At 37.4% G+C, this 14,893-nt stretch overlaps 1 protein-coding gene across 1 annotated transcript in view; it reads left to right on the top strand.

Moving 5' to 3' along the window:
• Nucleotides 1–14,893, top strand: part of LOC106652664 (aromatic-L-amino-acid decarboxylase-like) — a 259,293-nt gene that overhangs the window by 36,710 nt on the left and 207,690 nt on the right. The window contains exon 4 of the mRNA XM_014371756.2: nucleotides 9,850–9,920. Within this exon, the coding sequence (XP_014227242.1) occupies nucleotides 9,850–9,920 (71 nt within the window). The remainder of the gene's footprint in view (nucleotides 1–9,849; nucleotides 9,921–14,893) is intronic.

Here is a 14,893-nt window from a genome sequence, read left to right on the forward strand (position 1 = left end):
AGTAATAATACATAAAATGATTTGATAACAAAAAATCAGAAATAAATGTATTATATGTTTGTATAGAAATGGATACATTTGCAGTATTCAATTTACAGTATAGCAACAAAATATAGCAACTGTTTGAGAATTAGTTTAAAAAATTAATTATTGAAAGGATGGTTGCATGGGTGGGTCGCACAATGACTGCTTGAATGCATGAAATTTTTTGGTTTTCACAATTTTCTTTATTTCCCACTTCACCACTATAATAAAACAATCATTGAATTGTTCACTTTGAAAGAATTTAATTTACAAGAACATGAGTTTAAGAAATTGTATTAATTTTGCATTGAGTCGCGATGAGCAGTCCAACTGAGAGCACTGAGATGTCAACTTGAGCGGAGTACGAAACAGAGAAATCGGAGCAAGACGAAAAGCAAAGTTATATTAATCCTCTCGTCCTCTGCGTGAGCTGCCGGAAGTGAGCGGTGCTGAGAATCTTGTGAGCTTACACATGGCTTGAGCGTAACCTCACTTTTCCTCGCAGTGACTCCGTGCTTGGGTCAAATTGCGCCAGAGAGTGAAAAGACTCTACAGGGCCTGAAGAAGGCATTATTGGTCTTCTTCAGCACACGTGTAGGTTCTTTACCTGATGTTGTACGTCCAGATGAGCCGATCCAAAGAGTTGAGCAATGACGCAATGTCGAGTGAGTAGTCGTCGATGAGTGGCCTGTATTGGTTTTCGTGTCCCACCTGGGTTGAGAGCAGCAGATGTGGACAGTTGAGCAGTCGCAGATTAGGTTGAAGTTGTCTGCATGAGCTGAATTCGACGTTGAGGGTAATTTGGAGCACGAATCACACGCGAGAGGCGAGGTTAAACGAGCCAGCAAAAGGTCGAGGTACCTCGAGGAGCGCGAGATGCACAAGAGAGCAAAAACTCACGTGTCCGTCGCGAACAGCGCGCTGCACGTAGATTCGCGGCAGGCACGAGACGCTACGCCATCTCTGAGCGCGCAGCAATACTCGCGCGGCCCGACACTGCACGTGAGCTTGAACGTGCCCACGGCCGTTGATCAACACTGTTCGAGAAATTTCTCGAACAGCAACATATGAAACAATTTTTTACGTTTACACGATGATGCGGTATTGCATATAAACATGATCATAAACATAATGATATAAATAAATATATTTATACATGAAATGTACACTTGTACAGTATAACGAAATATAACAATAAACAAAAACAATTTTTCACGTTTACGCGATTATTCAATATTGCATATAAACATGATAATGATAACATATTGTCATACAAAACATAATATAATGTGAATATATTATAGAAACATATCATTAACGCACATATAATATAAATGTAACAAAACGAGTAAAAAATATAAACAATAATTTTAACAAAAAAGTTTAACTAATCGTCACTCCAAAACATTTAGCAATCGCTATTGAGTAGCCTCTTCATGCGATCGAAATCCTTCACAAGCTCCCACTCTAATCTCGTCAGTAAATGAGGTTTTGTACGCACATTGACATAGTATTCTTTATGTAGTTGTTGCAATAAATTTTTGACGAATGTTTCTAAAAAAATCATTTTAACTTTTAGCAACCATGGTGGAACCAAAAAAATATGCCTAAGCCACGAAAAACGAAATCACATGAATATACAATGCAACGGATGTGTGTATGTCTTTTTACGAGAAACGTTAAACGTACAACAAATCGACTGCTGTTACTGTTTCGTCGGATAAAGTTATCCGCACCAGTTTCATGTTATACTGAATGTCACGAGCGATACTAGAAGTATGAAACTAGAAGCGATACTAAAAGTTGGATGTTAATGCTAGCGTGGCATAAAGATTATGTACAAAACAATATAATTTACTTGATATTCGTGGATGAAGGAATCGTCCTGGTAAACAAGGATAATTATATTTTATCCATAGCGTAATTTTGGAACTCGTTCGTTCAAGAATATCTTGGACGAGTGAAATAAGTGAAATCCATTGTTTTACTGTTCTGATAGCGATTGTTTAGACGTCAAGTTTTTATATAGTACTTTATATATTGTTTATTGTCACTACAATTTTAGTCGCCGTATTATAAATTTTCATGGAGACGTGTGCTTAGCGCCAAAGTCCAGCTCATACTGCACGGGCATAGCGAAGACACAGTGAATTGTCGATTTTGATGAATTCGCGGAAACAAGTTGGAAATTGAATTCCTACAATACAAAATCAAGATCGCTTTTCGAGAGAATTATTTCGAGTTATATTATTTCAAGAGATTAGCTTTTCGAGAAGAAAGAAGATTAAAACGAGATAGATTCTGCAAGTTTACTTTTGCGAGAATGCGGCGTTCAAATTGCTCGTCGGTTAAATTGTTAAATTTCGGCAAATTAAGTATGGTGGCGTAAGAAAATAAGCGCTCGACCGGAGCAGATGATGGTAAAATTGTGTTTGTTTTCAAAAATAATTGTTTAACCGATGGGAAATTGTTGAGGTATGAAAAATTGCCAGTTGTCAGCTCCGACAGATAACGCAAAAACTCATTTGTGCCTGTTTTTACAGAAATGATATTATCTAGCTCATTTGGCTCCCTGGAGGTTCCGAAATAAAAATTATTTTCTAGTAGTGGAGGCGGTGGTGCGACCTCGTTACTCTCGTCTGCTTTCACTATGTTTTTAATTTCAACCTGGGCCTCCTTGGACAAGCATTTGATCCATGTTGATTTAAAACTTGGTTGGGTAAGAGCGGCGACAGCAGCTGTTTTACCAGCACCACGAATGTTGAAAAAATCGCTAAATCTGCTTTTCAAAGATTGAGTCAACCCGTTAATCATCTCGCGATACATATTCTGCTTCTTAGAATCTAATGTATGGCGTTGTTCGATCTAACGTTGCTCGATAGTGATTAAAGCTGGTATTAATTGGCCATAGTAACAGTCCTCTTCGCCTTGTAATACATTAATCATAGAAGCCAGAGGTGTCATTATGGCCACATAGTACTCAATATGGATAAAATCATTATCTTTTAAACGACGCTTAGGCTTTATAATTTTATAAAATTGGTCTGATTGTATTTACTTTTTCAATCTGTAAATTTGGCTAAGAGCATCGTACAGTGAATTCCACCTTGTCACGTTTGGTTGCTTCACGCTTTCCCCTAGTAAAAAAGTCAACACCTCCCGTTTTTGAACAGACTTCAATGATTTCCAAAAAAGCTTACATTTCATCAAGGCAGAATCATGAGTACGCTTCAGTTTCGCTTGTTTGGAAATGATGAACAGTCTGTAGTTGCGATTAGATTCAATGTGTGACTCGCACACCGATAATGAAAAGACGATTGGGCTGCTGGTACAGACTCGCATGACATTTCCGATGATCCTTCAGCAGCATCAGTAAGGGCACACTCATTTTCGACTCCAAACCGATCTTCTTCTGTAGGTTCTTCCTGAGTTTCATCTTGATCTGCTAAATTTTCATCGTCATCGTCATTCTGGTTATCATCTGAAAATTAATCACCGAGCCTCAACAATAGACGAATTTAGTGCAATTGCAACTTAAGAGTAAAAGTAATGTACCTTCTAAAAAATCAGGCTCATGACTGCTTCCGAATACTTCGTAAGCTTTCACAAAATTTGAGCCGTTATCAGTAACAGTACCAACGACCTGCCCTACGCGCATCTTGTATTGTGCTTGTACCGCAGCTATGATTTCAGCGATACGATCGTGCGTGTGCTTACCAGCAAATTGTCGGCATCTCAAAGCAGCTGATTTTCTGCGTAAAGTATATTTATCAAGCTGCAAAGTAAAAGTAATGATGCCATATGATATATGCGCAACGTAAAAACTCAATGTTACGAAACCAATTTTCAGTATAGGCTTAAGCTTACCCAGTGAGCAGTAATTCCCATAAAACTGCGGGTAGGTGCACTCCAAATATCTGCAGTTAGACAGATGTACGAAGCATCCGCAATAGATTGCATTATTGTCGCCTTCTGCGACGTTACTATATCAGTAGCCATTTTTAACATAGATGCTCTGGTCAGATGGTGCAAGGGGTTATCACCTCCATTGATACGGAGATCTGTAGTGCGAAATAACTTACATAATATAGCGCCCAACATCGATGAGTTCGATATGAAAGTGTCAACTCACCGTCAAAAATTTTTCGAAACGTATCACTTTCGACGATTCTGAAGGCCAGCATGTTGTCTAGTACACATCTAGCAACATTATCATTGAAGACACGCTGGTCAAATTCAAACGTTTGGCGTTTGGATGTTTTGGGAGCGATAACATCATTTTTGAGCTTTTTGATGGCCGCATATTTTTGATACTCCACGTGCAGCACTGGATGGTGCTAGTATGAAAGAAGTGTACATATACAGTCGTCCCTGTTTTTACGCGGCTTTTTTTTACGCGATTTCAATTATACGCGGTTACAGAATTGAGACCGAAAAATTTTTTTACGCGCACTGATTTGATTATACGCGGATTCCTTCGCGAGTAGCACCAATGATCATCGCTTATTCTATTGTTAATGGCCCTCGAGTATGATCCGATCATGGTGCGTAGCATGAAATTTAAGCATGATTGTGAAGTTGCTGTGACTGCCTACGTTGAATTACACAAAAATATTATGAGATGTGCTAAACAGACACGCGTTACTGATTTTTTTAAGAAACATTTACATGTATTTTTGAATAAAATGTTTTGGAAATCGAAAATTTATCACATCTTTGCATGTAACCCCCCTTTTCCCATAAGAGCAATGTTTTTTTTTACGCGATTTTTTGTACGCGGTACTTTTTTGGTATGGAACTACCGCGTAAAAACAGGGACGACTGTATAGTACAAAAATATAAACAAGTATAAATACAAGCGGCAGCAATCGTTGCGAAGAACTGAGGTATTTCGACTATTTATTTGGCTATCGCGTCACAGCTAAGCCCGTGAAATTTAAAGTTAGCTCGCAAACGACTTCGAATCTCTCAGCGTAGTTGCACACATCTCGATGTACAGAGATCGGCGGCGAAAAGGACAGAAAGAGAGAGAGAGAGAGAGAGAGAGAGAGAGAGAGAGAGAGAGAGAGAGAGAGAGAGATGCGACGTGAGTAAAGTAAACTCAGAACAGCTCTTATCTTTGCGTGAAAATACGACGAGGACATACCTTGGACAAATGACCTTTGAAATTAGATGAAACATCCGGAACTCCTCTTACTACTTTCTCGCACGTAACGCAAGTAGCCGACACAGATGTCTTGCTGCATCGTTTTACGTTACGAAAAAATTTTTCGTTGAACCATGCGTGTTGTCCGAAATTTTCTGCAGTATCTTCAGCACTAGTCGAGGAAGGATCGTCCACCAAAGTATTTTGCAACTCTGTAGAAGTCGTAATATCTTCGATATCGATGGCCATCGAAGTCCATGAACGCTGTCAGATTCGAACAAACAGTGGTCAATAATACACTCGGCAACAAAATTATCGCAACAAAAAAATTCATCGAAATTTTGTCGATTTTCAAATGCTTCTATCTTGGGCTAGATTTATCGTATCGACACGCTTTTTTTTTAATTTCTTGAAAATTTTGTCCTCTTTAAATCCATATAAATTAAAATAAGATTTGAGTTAATGTTGAGTTACCAGTAGTATTTGAGCGTGACCCTAAAAATTACTGAAAAAAAAATGTCTGTTTGAACGTGTACCAGTACCACAGTGATTTTTTTATCGAAATCTAACATACACCATCGCAAAGTGCTCTTTTTAACGAGTAATTTAAAAAAAAAAGACCTCTCTACGATTTTTTTAACGCCCTGTAGGTCGATTTGAAGATACCATTTAAAGTACGTAAAATCCCCCGTTTAGCTGAAATCAAGACGATTTTCTGGGCATTTTGCGTACATAATCCGTACCTTCAAATCGACCTACAGGGCGTTAAAAAAATCGTAGAGAGGTCTTTTTTTTTTTTAAATTACTCGTTAAAAAGAGCACTTTGCGATGGTGTATGTTAGATTTCGATAAAAAAATCACTGTGGTACTGGTACACGTTCAAACAGTCATTTTCTTTCAGTAATTTTTAGGGTCACGCTCAAATACTACTGGTAACTCAACATTAACTCAAATCTTATCTTAATTTATATGGATTTAAAGAGGACAAAATTTCCAAGAAATTAAAAAAAAAGCGTGTCGATACGATAAATCTAGCCCAAGATAGAAGCATTTGAAAATTGACAAAATTTCGATGAATTTTTTTGTTGCAATAATTTTGTTGCCGAGTGTATATACTGCAGTATGTATTAACATGTTTTGCAACGATGACATGCTTCGCGCACTCACGTAGCACTGTGATGGTTAATACATACCTGAATTCATCTTTCAAAATTGTTCCTCCTCTTATCGCTCAAAAACCTCGTAATCACTTAAACACTATTTTAATAAATAATAACTTTGCACCATGAAAAAACCACTCATAATATTTGAAAAATCACTTGTACCTACACAGGCGTAGCCTGAACTGCAGGATTATTACTGCGGGCGCGTAAAGGTAAAAATTAAAATAAAAACTAAGCCCACGGTGGAAGAAGGGCAGGTCCCAATAGGTGGTGACCTATCAATTTAGAAAAAAATTAGTGAATAATTAACATCTCTTGTACACCAAATAACGATGATATCGGCAAAGGTCTCGGTAGCTCAGATGGTAGAGCACTTGCCGGCTATAGGCGAGATGCCGCCGGTTCGAGCCCGGCCTGTACCCATATTTTTCGTTCGGTGTACAATAATTAAAAAACTAATTAATATTACGATTGAACATGGAAAAATCATCTTTCAGATGTTCCGTTTCAATCAGATATAATAAAAATAACTTCCCGCGAGCTTTAAAAAAAGAGAATACGAATTCGTTTCTAACAATCGCGAAAAGTTAAATAATTAATAATCCTGCAGTTCAGGCTACGCCTGTGTAGGTACAAATGGTAAGTCGTACAGCGTCCACTACTGAAATAATCTCAATAAATTCAAATTTCGGGCGCGTAAAGGTAAAAATTAAAATGTTATAGCCTTAATTACCTTGCAATATTGATAATTCAAAAGATATGAAGCAATATAATTTATAAGGTATTTTAAATGCTATTGCGCCTTCTTTGGCTCTAATTACTTCAACTCTACGGACTAATTCTCGATTAGATTTATATATTTCTCCTATAGAAAAAACGAGATGAATGATAATATCGATACATGGGCTCAAAAAAAAAAATTTTTTTAATAGTTCAAAATTTAAAAATGTTTTAAATAATAACATAGAGTACGTAAATCCTTTTTCAACCGCTGATCATACTTTGTCACTAGCTGCTGAAGATGTAACAAATGCATGTAAGGTAGTCACGTAAGCAAAAAGTTAGTACTATAACGCACGGCGAAAAACTAAAAAAAAATACAAATTAAACATATTTCGTAAGAGTAAATTATAAATGTCAATACTATCTATAATATTATATATTATACAGGGTGCGGCAAAAGTATGGATACACCTGGAAATTTCGCGGAATGAGCGTAGGAAAAAAATCAAAAACCTCCAATCCGACTTATTTTTTGACGAGGAAGCTAATGGTGACTTTGAATTTGACCTTGAATATAACCTTCAAGCTCCAGCGACCCATAAATCAATTTTTCAAATAGAAACCCCCATTTTTTATTGCAGATTTGAAAAAGCCGAAAAATTTTACGTTGAACTATGTATTATGTTTTTTTTAAGGTCATATTAAGGGTGTTACGGACTCAAATAAAACCCCGATTTAATTTAAAATTAAGTTCGAGTAAGGGCTTTTTTTCTAATTTTACCGACTTCAAAAGAAGTCACAAGGGTAGGTTCCGACGACAATGGGTGTTGCGTCACGCGCAATTCACCACAGAGTTGTCCTCTCTGCGTGCTCCTGCTACCCATAAGTCAGTGTATGGCCACCGTCCTGCTGACAGGTTTTCGTCCGCCAATTTAGGCAGCGTGCGCTCGACTTGTCTCTCGCATCATCGATCACGTCTTTCTCAGATTCGGCGCGTATCGAAAAAAGGCGCCGATTTGCATATCAATAGACTCGTATTTTACGGTATCTCTTTCGACAGTAAGAAAATCTAGTATAAAATAAGGAAGGAGTACCGTCGGACTCTGTATCGGACGACTACTTCCTTACACAGTTCATTTTCGCGACAGATCATCCTTGAAAAAATTAAAATTTGTAGAATGACAGGATAAGTAACATGTAATGCTCAGAAAAAAAATTGTGAGGTAAAAAAACACTTCTTTATTACAGAGTAATAATAAACACGCAAGATTCATTTAAAATACAAGGTGAGCCGTTGGTTTCTTAATTTTGATTTGCAAGTATTTGTTTTTGTTGATTTTCGATTATTGAGATCACTGAAATAATCTCTTTTCTCTCATTGTAAAGTGTTTTATCATAAGCATGAATACTCGTTTTTATGAGAATAGCATAATGTTTTTTTTGCACTTGAAGACTAAACATTTTTTTTTATTGTTTCTTCTAAGCAGCAATGTAAAAGAAAAATACCTAATTTTGGTAATAATTTTATATAAAAATGAGTCGGATCTCATCGATTGAGTAAGAGTACCGTTACTTTAGATCAACAACCAAACAAAAAAGTGGTTCTTTTTGGAAGATGAGGAAACTGCGTTCCTTTGCATCGTTATAATTTCCATCGATATAAATATTTTCCAGAAAGAGTTCTTTTGATTTTAGTGAGATATAGCGAGAGAAAGAAGAAAAAACGTGGTTTTCGTGTACGATGCGCCGGTCGGGTATACAACAACCACGAAAAAATCACGTTTGATCTTCTTTCTCTCGCTATGTCTCGCTAAAATTAAAAATTCCCTCTGTGGAAAATTTCCATAATAATCAAAAATTTCCTGATCTTTTGATCTTGAATTTCGAACGGTCTTAAAACTGAAGTTTTTGAGAAAATCGGCTTTAAAAGTTTACCGGCAATTTCACCGGAGAAAATTTTACATTTTGAAAAAGCTGACCTCACCATCAAAAAGCCGAAGCAATTTTAATCGAAATGATGTATTATATTTTCTAGATGCATTTAGCTTTGACAGTGACTTATAAATTTAGCGATTCGACTTAATAATGACACGCTGTGTGACACTGGGAAAGTTGACGTGAAATGCCCCATTTTTTCTATATTTTATAAGGTTCCGTATTATCATTAAAAATCTATTTTCGTTGAACAAAGCAGTTTTTAAGCTCTAGACTTCAGTGGCATGACTAAAGAATTCTAAAAAATTCGAGTAATCGTTTTTTGGGTTAAGAATTAAGGTAAAAATATTCCGGTCTGCTGTATGAAACCATTTCACTGAAAGAGCGGTCGTTGGCTCAGTGGTTAGCGTGCTAGCCTCAGAAACAATAGGCTGCTCGAGGAGCCTTGGGTTCAAATCCTGGTGAGAACAATCGGATTTGTCCTATTGTCATTCGGCAGGATGAAAACCCATGTGCTCCGCCTGTCTCGGGGCGGGTTTTCCTCTGGAGGAGGAGGAGGAGGAGTGTGTAGTGCATATGCACTACGTATACCCCCAGGTTTCCCCTACCCCACAGATCTTCAGGCCTGGGCAAATGCGAGACTGTAGGGAGGGGGGTAGTTATCTCTTTTTGCGCACAGGCTCCAAGTCTCCTGCAGGCCCTTCTGAGAATAAGGTGTCTAATAAAGAGAGAGGAAAAAAAAATTGAATCATTCAAATATTGAATGATTTTATCTGAAGGCCTGAAGTACTCAAAAAATTTTTTAGTACCTATTACTTCTTTTCAACTTTTTGTCAACTAATAACTGAAACATTACAGGCAAAGCTATTGGATTACCAAGCGATTTTTTGTACTTCAGCGATGGTAGTCGAGGTGGGGGTGTTCTTCAGGTTGGTAATTATTTTCAACTCATTATAATCATTAACCACTAAGCAAAAAAAATTTTTTTGTGTCGTAATTTTGCTTGATACTCCAATTTTCATGAGAAAAGGTTGTTGAAAAAATATAAAAATTAATTTGCAGCTACTGCAATAAATAAGAATGTTTGAAAAATAGTTATTTATGTAACAAGTGCCCAAAAGGCGTTTTTGGGCACGAGTGTGTGGAAAAAGACACGAGTGCCGGCCATGCCGGCACGAGTGGGTGTTTTTTCCGCACACTGTGCGCAAAAAGCTGGGCACGTGTTGCATACAAAATTTTATGCAATAGTAGGCGAAAAATACGTTCATTTAAATGAGGCGTTTTACCGCACACCCGTGTCCAAAATGAGGCATTTTACCGCTCACCAGTGTCGAAATGAGGCATTTTACCGCACACAAGTGTCCAAAAGCGCTTTTTGCGCACTAAAAAATGTGCGAAAAAAGACATTTTTGGTCTTACTGTTGCATAAAATACTTTTTTGTACCACCCCAACCTAAAGTAACACTTTTCTCCCGCTGAGCGAAATGAAAATGTTACTTTTGGCTGGGGGATTCACAAAAAATTGTATTTGCACCTATGTAGCGAAAAAAGAAAGTCTCAGAGCATGTGTGTACAATCGTTCGGCTAGACTCACACGTTTACCTGTAACGAGGAAATAGAAGGGTGTGCCGAAATAAGAATATGTAATCGCTAGTTAATAATTATAGACCGGTAGATAACGATTTAAAAATCAGTTGTGTGCTGATTTTTAAACTTATGCCAGTGGGAAGGATGATATTTCGAAACTCATAGAATACATAAAAAAAATGGCATAAGTGACACTAGGAGATATAAAAATCTAGGCTATACGAAAGATGTGAACGATTTTTAACCCGAAATATTGTACAACTTTCGTAGAGTCTAGATTTTTATGTCTACTAGTGGCACTTATGCCATTATTTTTTATGTATTCTATGAGTTTCAAAATTTCATGTCTTCCATTGCCATAAGTTTAAAAATCCGCACACAATCGTGGGTTCTTATGACCATATCGATCTACACCAAAGGACACTAACAAGGAGACCACATGAGATGCGGGTCACCAAATGTCCTGAAAATTTTTTTCTGATCTCCTGGTATCTAATAATAAAACCTTCTATGCTTAGATTGATCGAATTAGCCTTAGGTCCCATTTTAAAAATCATTTTCTAGTCAATAGAAAAATCGTTGTGATTTTCTAACTCGTGATAGGACATATTAAACGGAAAATTGCACAATGTACAAGTCTTAGAATTAGTCAAAGAATACATTTGAATTTTTTCAGAATTTTTGAAACCTACTCTCACTTATTTTCAAAGCTCTCTGGAATTCTTAAGAAAAAAATAAAAACGCGTTCAATTTGGGCCTTTGAAAATAGGTGATAGCAGGTCTCGAAAATTCCAAAAAAATTCAAATGTATTCTTTGACTAATTCTAAGACTTGTACATTGTGCAATTTTCCGTTTAGTATGTCCTATCACGAGTTAGAAAATCACAAAGATTTTTCAATAAACTAGAAAATTATTTTTAAAATGGGCCCTAAGGCCCATCGGATCAAACTAAGCATAGGGGGCTTTATTATTAGATATCAGGAGACCAGAAAAAAAATTTCAGGACATTCCGTGACCCGCATCTCATGTGGTCTCCTTGTAAGTGCTCTTATGCTTAGCTAGATAAAGACTCGATCAGTGCCAAATCATCATCTTTTAATATTGGCATAATTTTTTGAGCTTGTTATCGATGTAGTATAACATCGATAACTTCTAGACATTCCAAAGACATAAGTGGAAAAATCAGCACCTATTATCAGTGACTATCTGCCGGTCTATTAGGCTTTAGTTTATTAAAATGGGCGCCACTGCTGTGACGCCTAAGAAATCAAGAATTACAAATACATATGCTTAAAAATAATATTTCTGATTTACGTTACGGAAACGTTATAAATAACCCCGTACGAGTATTAACGTGACTTCGGGCCACCGCAGCTAAAGTCAGTAGACAACGACGGTCGTAGGGACAGGTCTATACGGGGAAAAGTCGAAAGAGATTGAGCTTATCAATTATAGAAAAGAGGCGCACAATGATAAGAGAGATTCAGATGACTAACATTACGTAGATTCAGATGGTTGATTGGAAGGAGAATTATACCAGATAATGACTCCACCACAGCAAGGGCAGACGAGAAGGCAGCCAGATGTCAAGTTCACTATGTGGAACCATAGTCACACTTTCGCACGCACAAGGATAGGTTACGACGACAATGGGTGTTGCGTCACGCGCAGTCCCATACAGAGTTATCCTCTCTGCGTGCTACCACTACCCATAGGTCAGTGTATGGCCGCCTTATTACTGACAGGTTTTCGTCTGCTAATTAGGCAGCGCGCGCTCGACTTTTCGACTCTTGCATCATCGATCGCGTCTCTCTCACATTCGTCGCGTATCGAAATAAGACGCCGATTCGCATACCACTAGACCATATAAACCTAATCTATGTTTTTTCACCACCCTTGTTTGAAAAGTCAAGAAAAGGATTATGTATGGGTCAAAATAATACTTTTTTTAATTTTCGTCCGCACGTATATCACCAATCTTGACGCGCTTTTAATATGTTATAGTACATGATAAAAAAATGGCAAAAACAAAATTATGGACCCCCTCCCCCCACCTATCCCTTCCGGTATAGACGTCTATTTTCTATCTTTATTTTTTCTGAAGGTCTGAAGCAATTAAAAAATCTGAAAAAATTCACAAAAATACGAGTACTTCAGGCCTTAAGAAAAAATCATTAAAAATTTTGAAATTCATATAAGGCGTTAGAATGCAATAACTTTTTCGAACATTTTTTCACTTTTTTATTTCATTAAAAAAAGTAACCTCAAATTTTTTTAAATTTTTTCAGACATTTGAACGCACCTTTTGAAGCCAAAACCCGATTTTTTTGACGAAAATAATTTTTTTAGGACGATACGGAGCCTCGAGAAATCTGAAAAGACTTTTCTCTTGTTTTTTTATCAAGATACCCAACACGTGTACTAGTGACGAGCATCGACAAATTGGTTTGAATGGCTAAGACTCAAGAAAGACTCAAAAGTTGCTAACAATAAATTAAAACAATAAATTACAAACAATACTAGAGAAGATCTCTACGAGGCTTGAATAAGGGACAGCCGACTTAAGCTAAGAATTTGATGAAAGTTAATAAGAACTCAAAGAAAAGTGTTGCCACGCTTGCAAAATGAACGATCACATGGTATGTGAAATAAAATTAGTTGTCTCCTAGTGCTGATATCTCAATGATGTAGTGCTGGGAGATTATTAAACTCGGCTTGATGCTAAGGAACGTAAGTTCTGAGGTCAGTCTCCTCCCCTTTACTCGGGCTCCTGTTTGCCATGTGGTGAATACAGGGGTGAGTAATTTAGTGGTTGGGGATAATTAATTACCATTGCCCTGAACCCCTAATGACCGCTTGAAGCGCTGTTATAGAGACTCCCACTGGAGTAATGGTTAACAATCGTTCTAGTGGAATGTCTGATTCTATGAGGCTATTTGCAGAGTTTTTTTGCGAGCGTGGTCTCGACTCACACTGCATTACATTTTATTTGATTTTTATCTCGTACATGCCAAGTGTAATCATGTGCACTCATGCAGCAGAAGCCTAGTAGGCCTACGTTTATACGAAGCATGAATTATATTATATGCGCTGTAATTTGATCGAGTAAATCGCATGAAGAGAGAGAGAGAGGCAGAGAGAGAGAGAGAGAGAGAGAGAGAGAGAGAGAGAGAGAGAGAGCTACACGACGCCACATAGAGGCTACAAAGTCATAAGAGTCGACACACATTTATGATTGTTGACATAATGTGAGACGAGACTTTCACTCGCAGAGCACTAATTCTGGTGTCAACCCTACAGTAAAAGAAACACTAGTTTCAACAACAGCTGCTGACTGCCTTTTTAGAAACGATCCCTCTTAAATTTTAAATGGCAAAAATTACTGGTCAGGGCGTTCAGGAATTGGCAAAAAAGAAAGCTTTTCCATCAAAAAACTACAAGGCGCTCCCTCGAGATCAGAGAATATAGCCATTGAACGAACTGATGGGTCTGAAATACACGTTGACCAACAACAGCTCGAGCAAGGTACTCATTACCAATCTCAAGTAACTCGGAACAACTCGGAACAACACAAATAACTCTCAAAAAGGACTCAAAACGCTACTAGAAAACAACGTAACTGGCATGACAGGGCGTCTAATATTTTATGAAAATTGTGGAAAATTAATCATCTCGGCTCTCAATTTTTTCCATTTTTTAAAAATATGACCTGTCCTTTAAAAAGAGTACCGGTTACCAGTGTAAAGAAGAGGAATAACAAGGTGCTGAATTTGGTGAGAAAAAACTAAATTTTAGATGGTTATTATTTATTCTATAATGCAAGATGAGTCACTCACCTACTGACTACACTTATTCTTACTCCGAAAGTAATTAAAAACTAGCGAATTACCTCGCTCGCTCACGCTCACTCGGTATAGTCAGGGTTTTGTGAGCATTTTTGAAAAAGCAAGAAATATAAAATAGGTTTCCACAAGGTATATACTACATATATAGAATGTATATACCTTGGATTTACAAGGCATGTACCATATATATCTATTACTATATAGTAGAGAGGATGTGGTTCCCTTGCTCCCCAAAATTTCCACCTGCTCCCCCACAATTTTTTCAAAAATGTGAAATTCACGTGATTTTTACATGATTTTCCGTGTTTTTCTCCGTATAAATTATTACTGCTCCCCCACTGCTCCCCAAAAATTCCACTGCTCCCCACTGCTCCCCCACTGCTCCCCCACTGCTCCCCCACTGCTCCTCCACCGTAAATCAACAGGATATGCGACAGGTATTTTTATAACAATAACGTATATCACGTAT

This window comes from Trichogramma pretiosum, unplaced genomic scaffold, assembly GCF_000599845.2.
Source record: "Trichogramma pretiosum strain Unisexual culture from Peru unplaced genomic scaffold, Tpre_2.0 scaffold88, whole genome shotgun sequence".
NCBI lineage: Eukaryota > Metazoa > Arthropoda > Insecta > Hymenoptera > Trichogrammatidae > Trichogramma > Trichogramma pretiosum.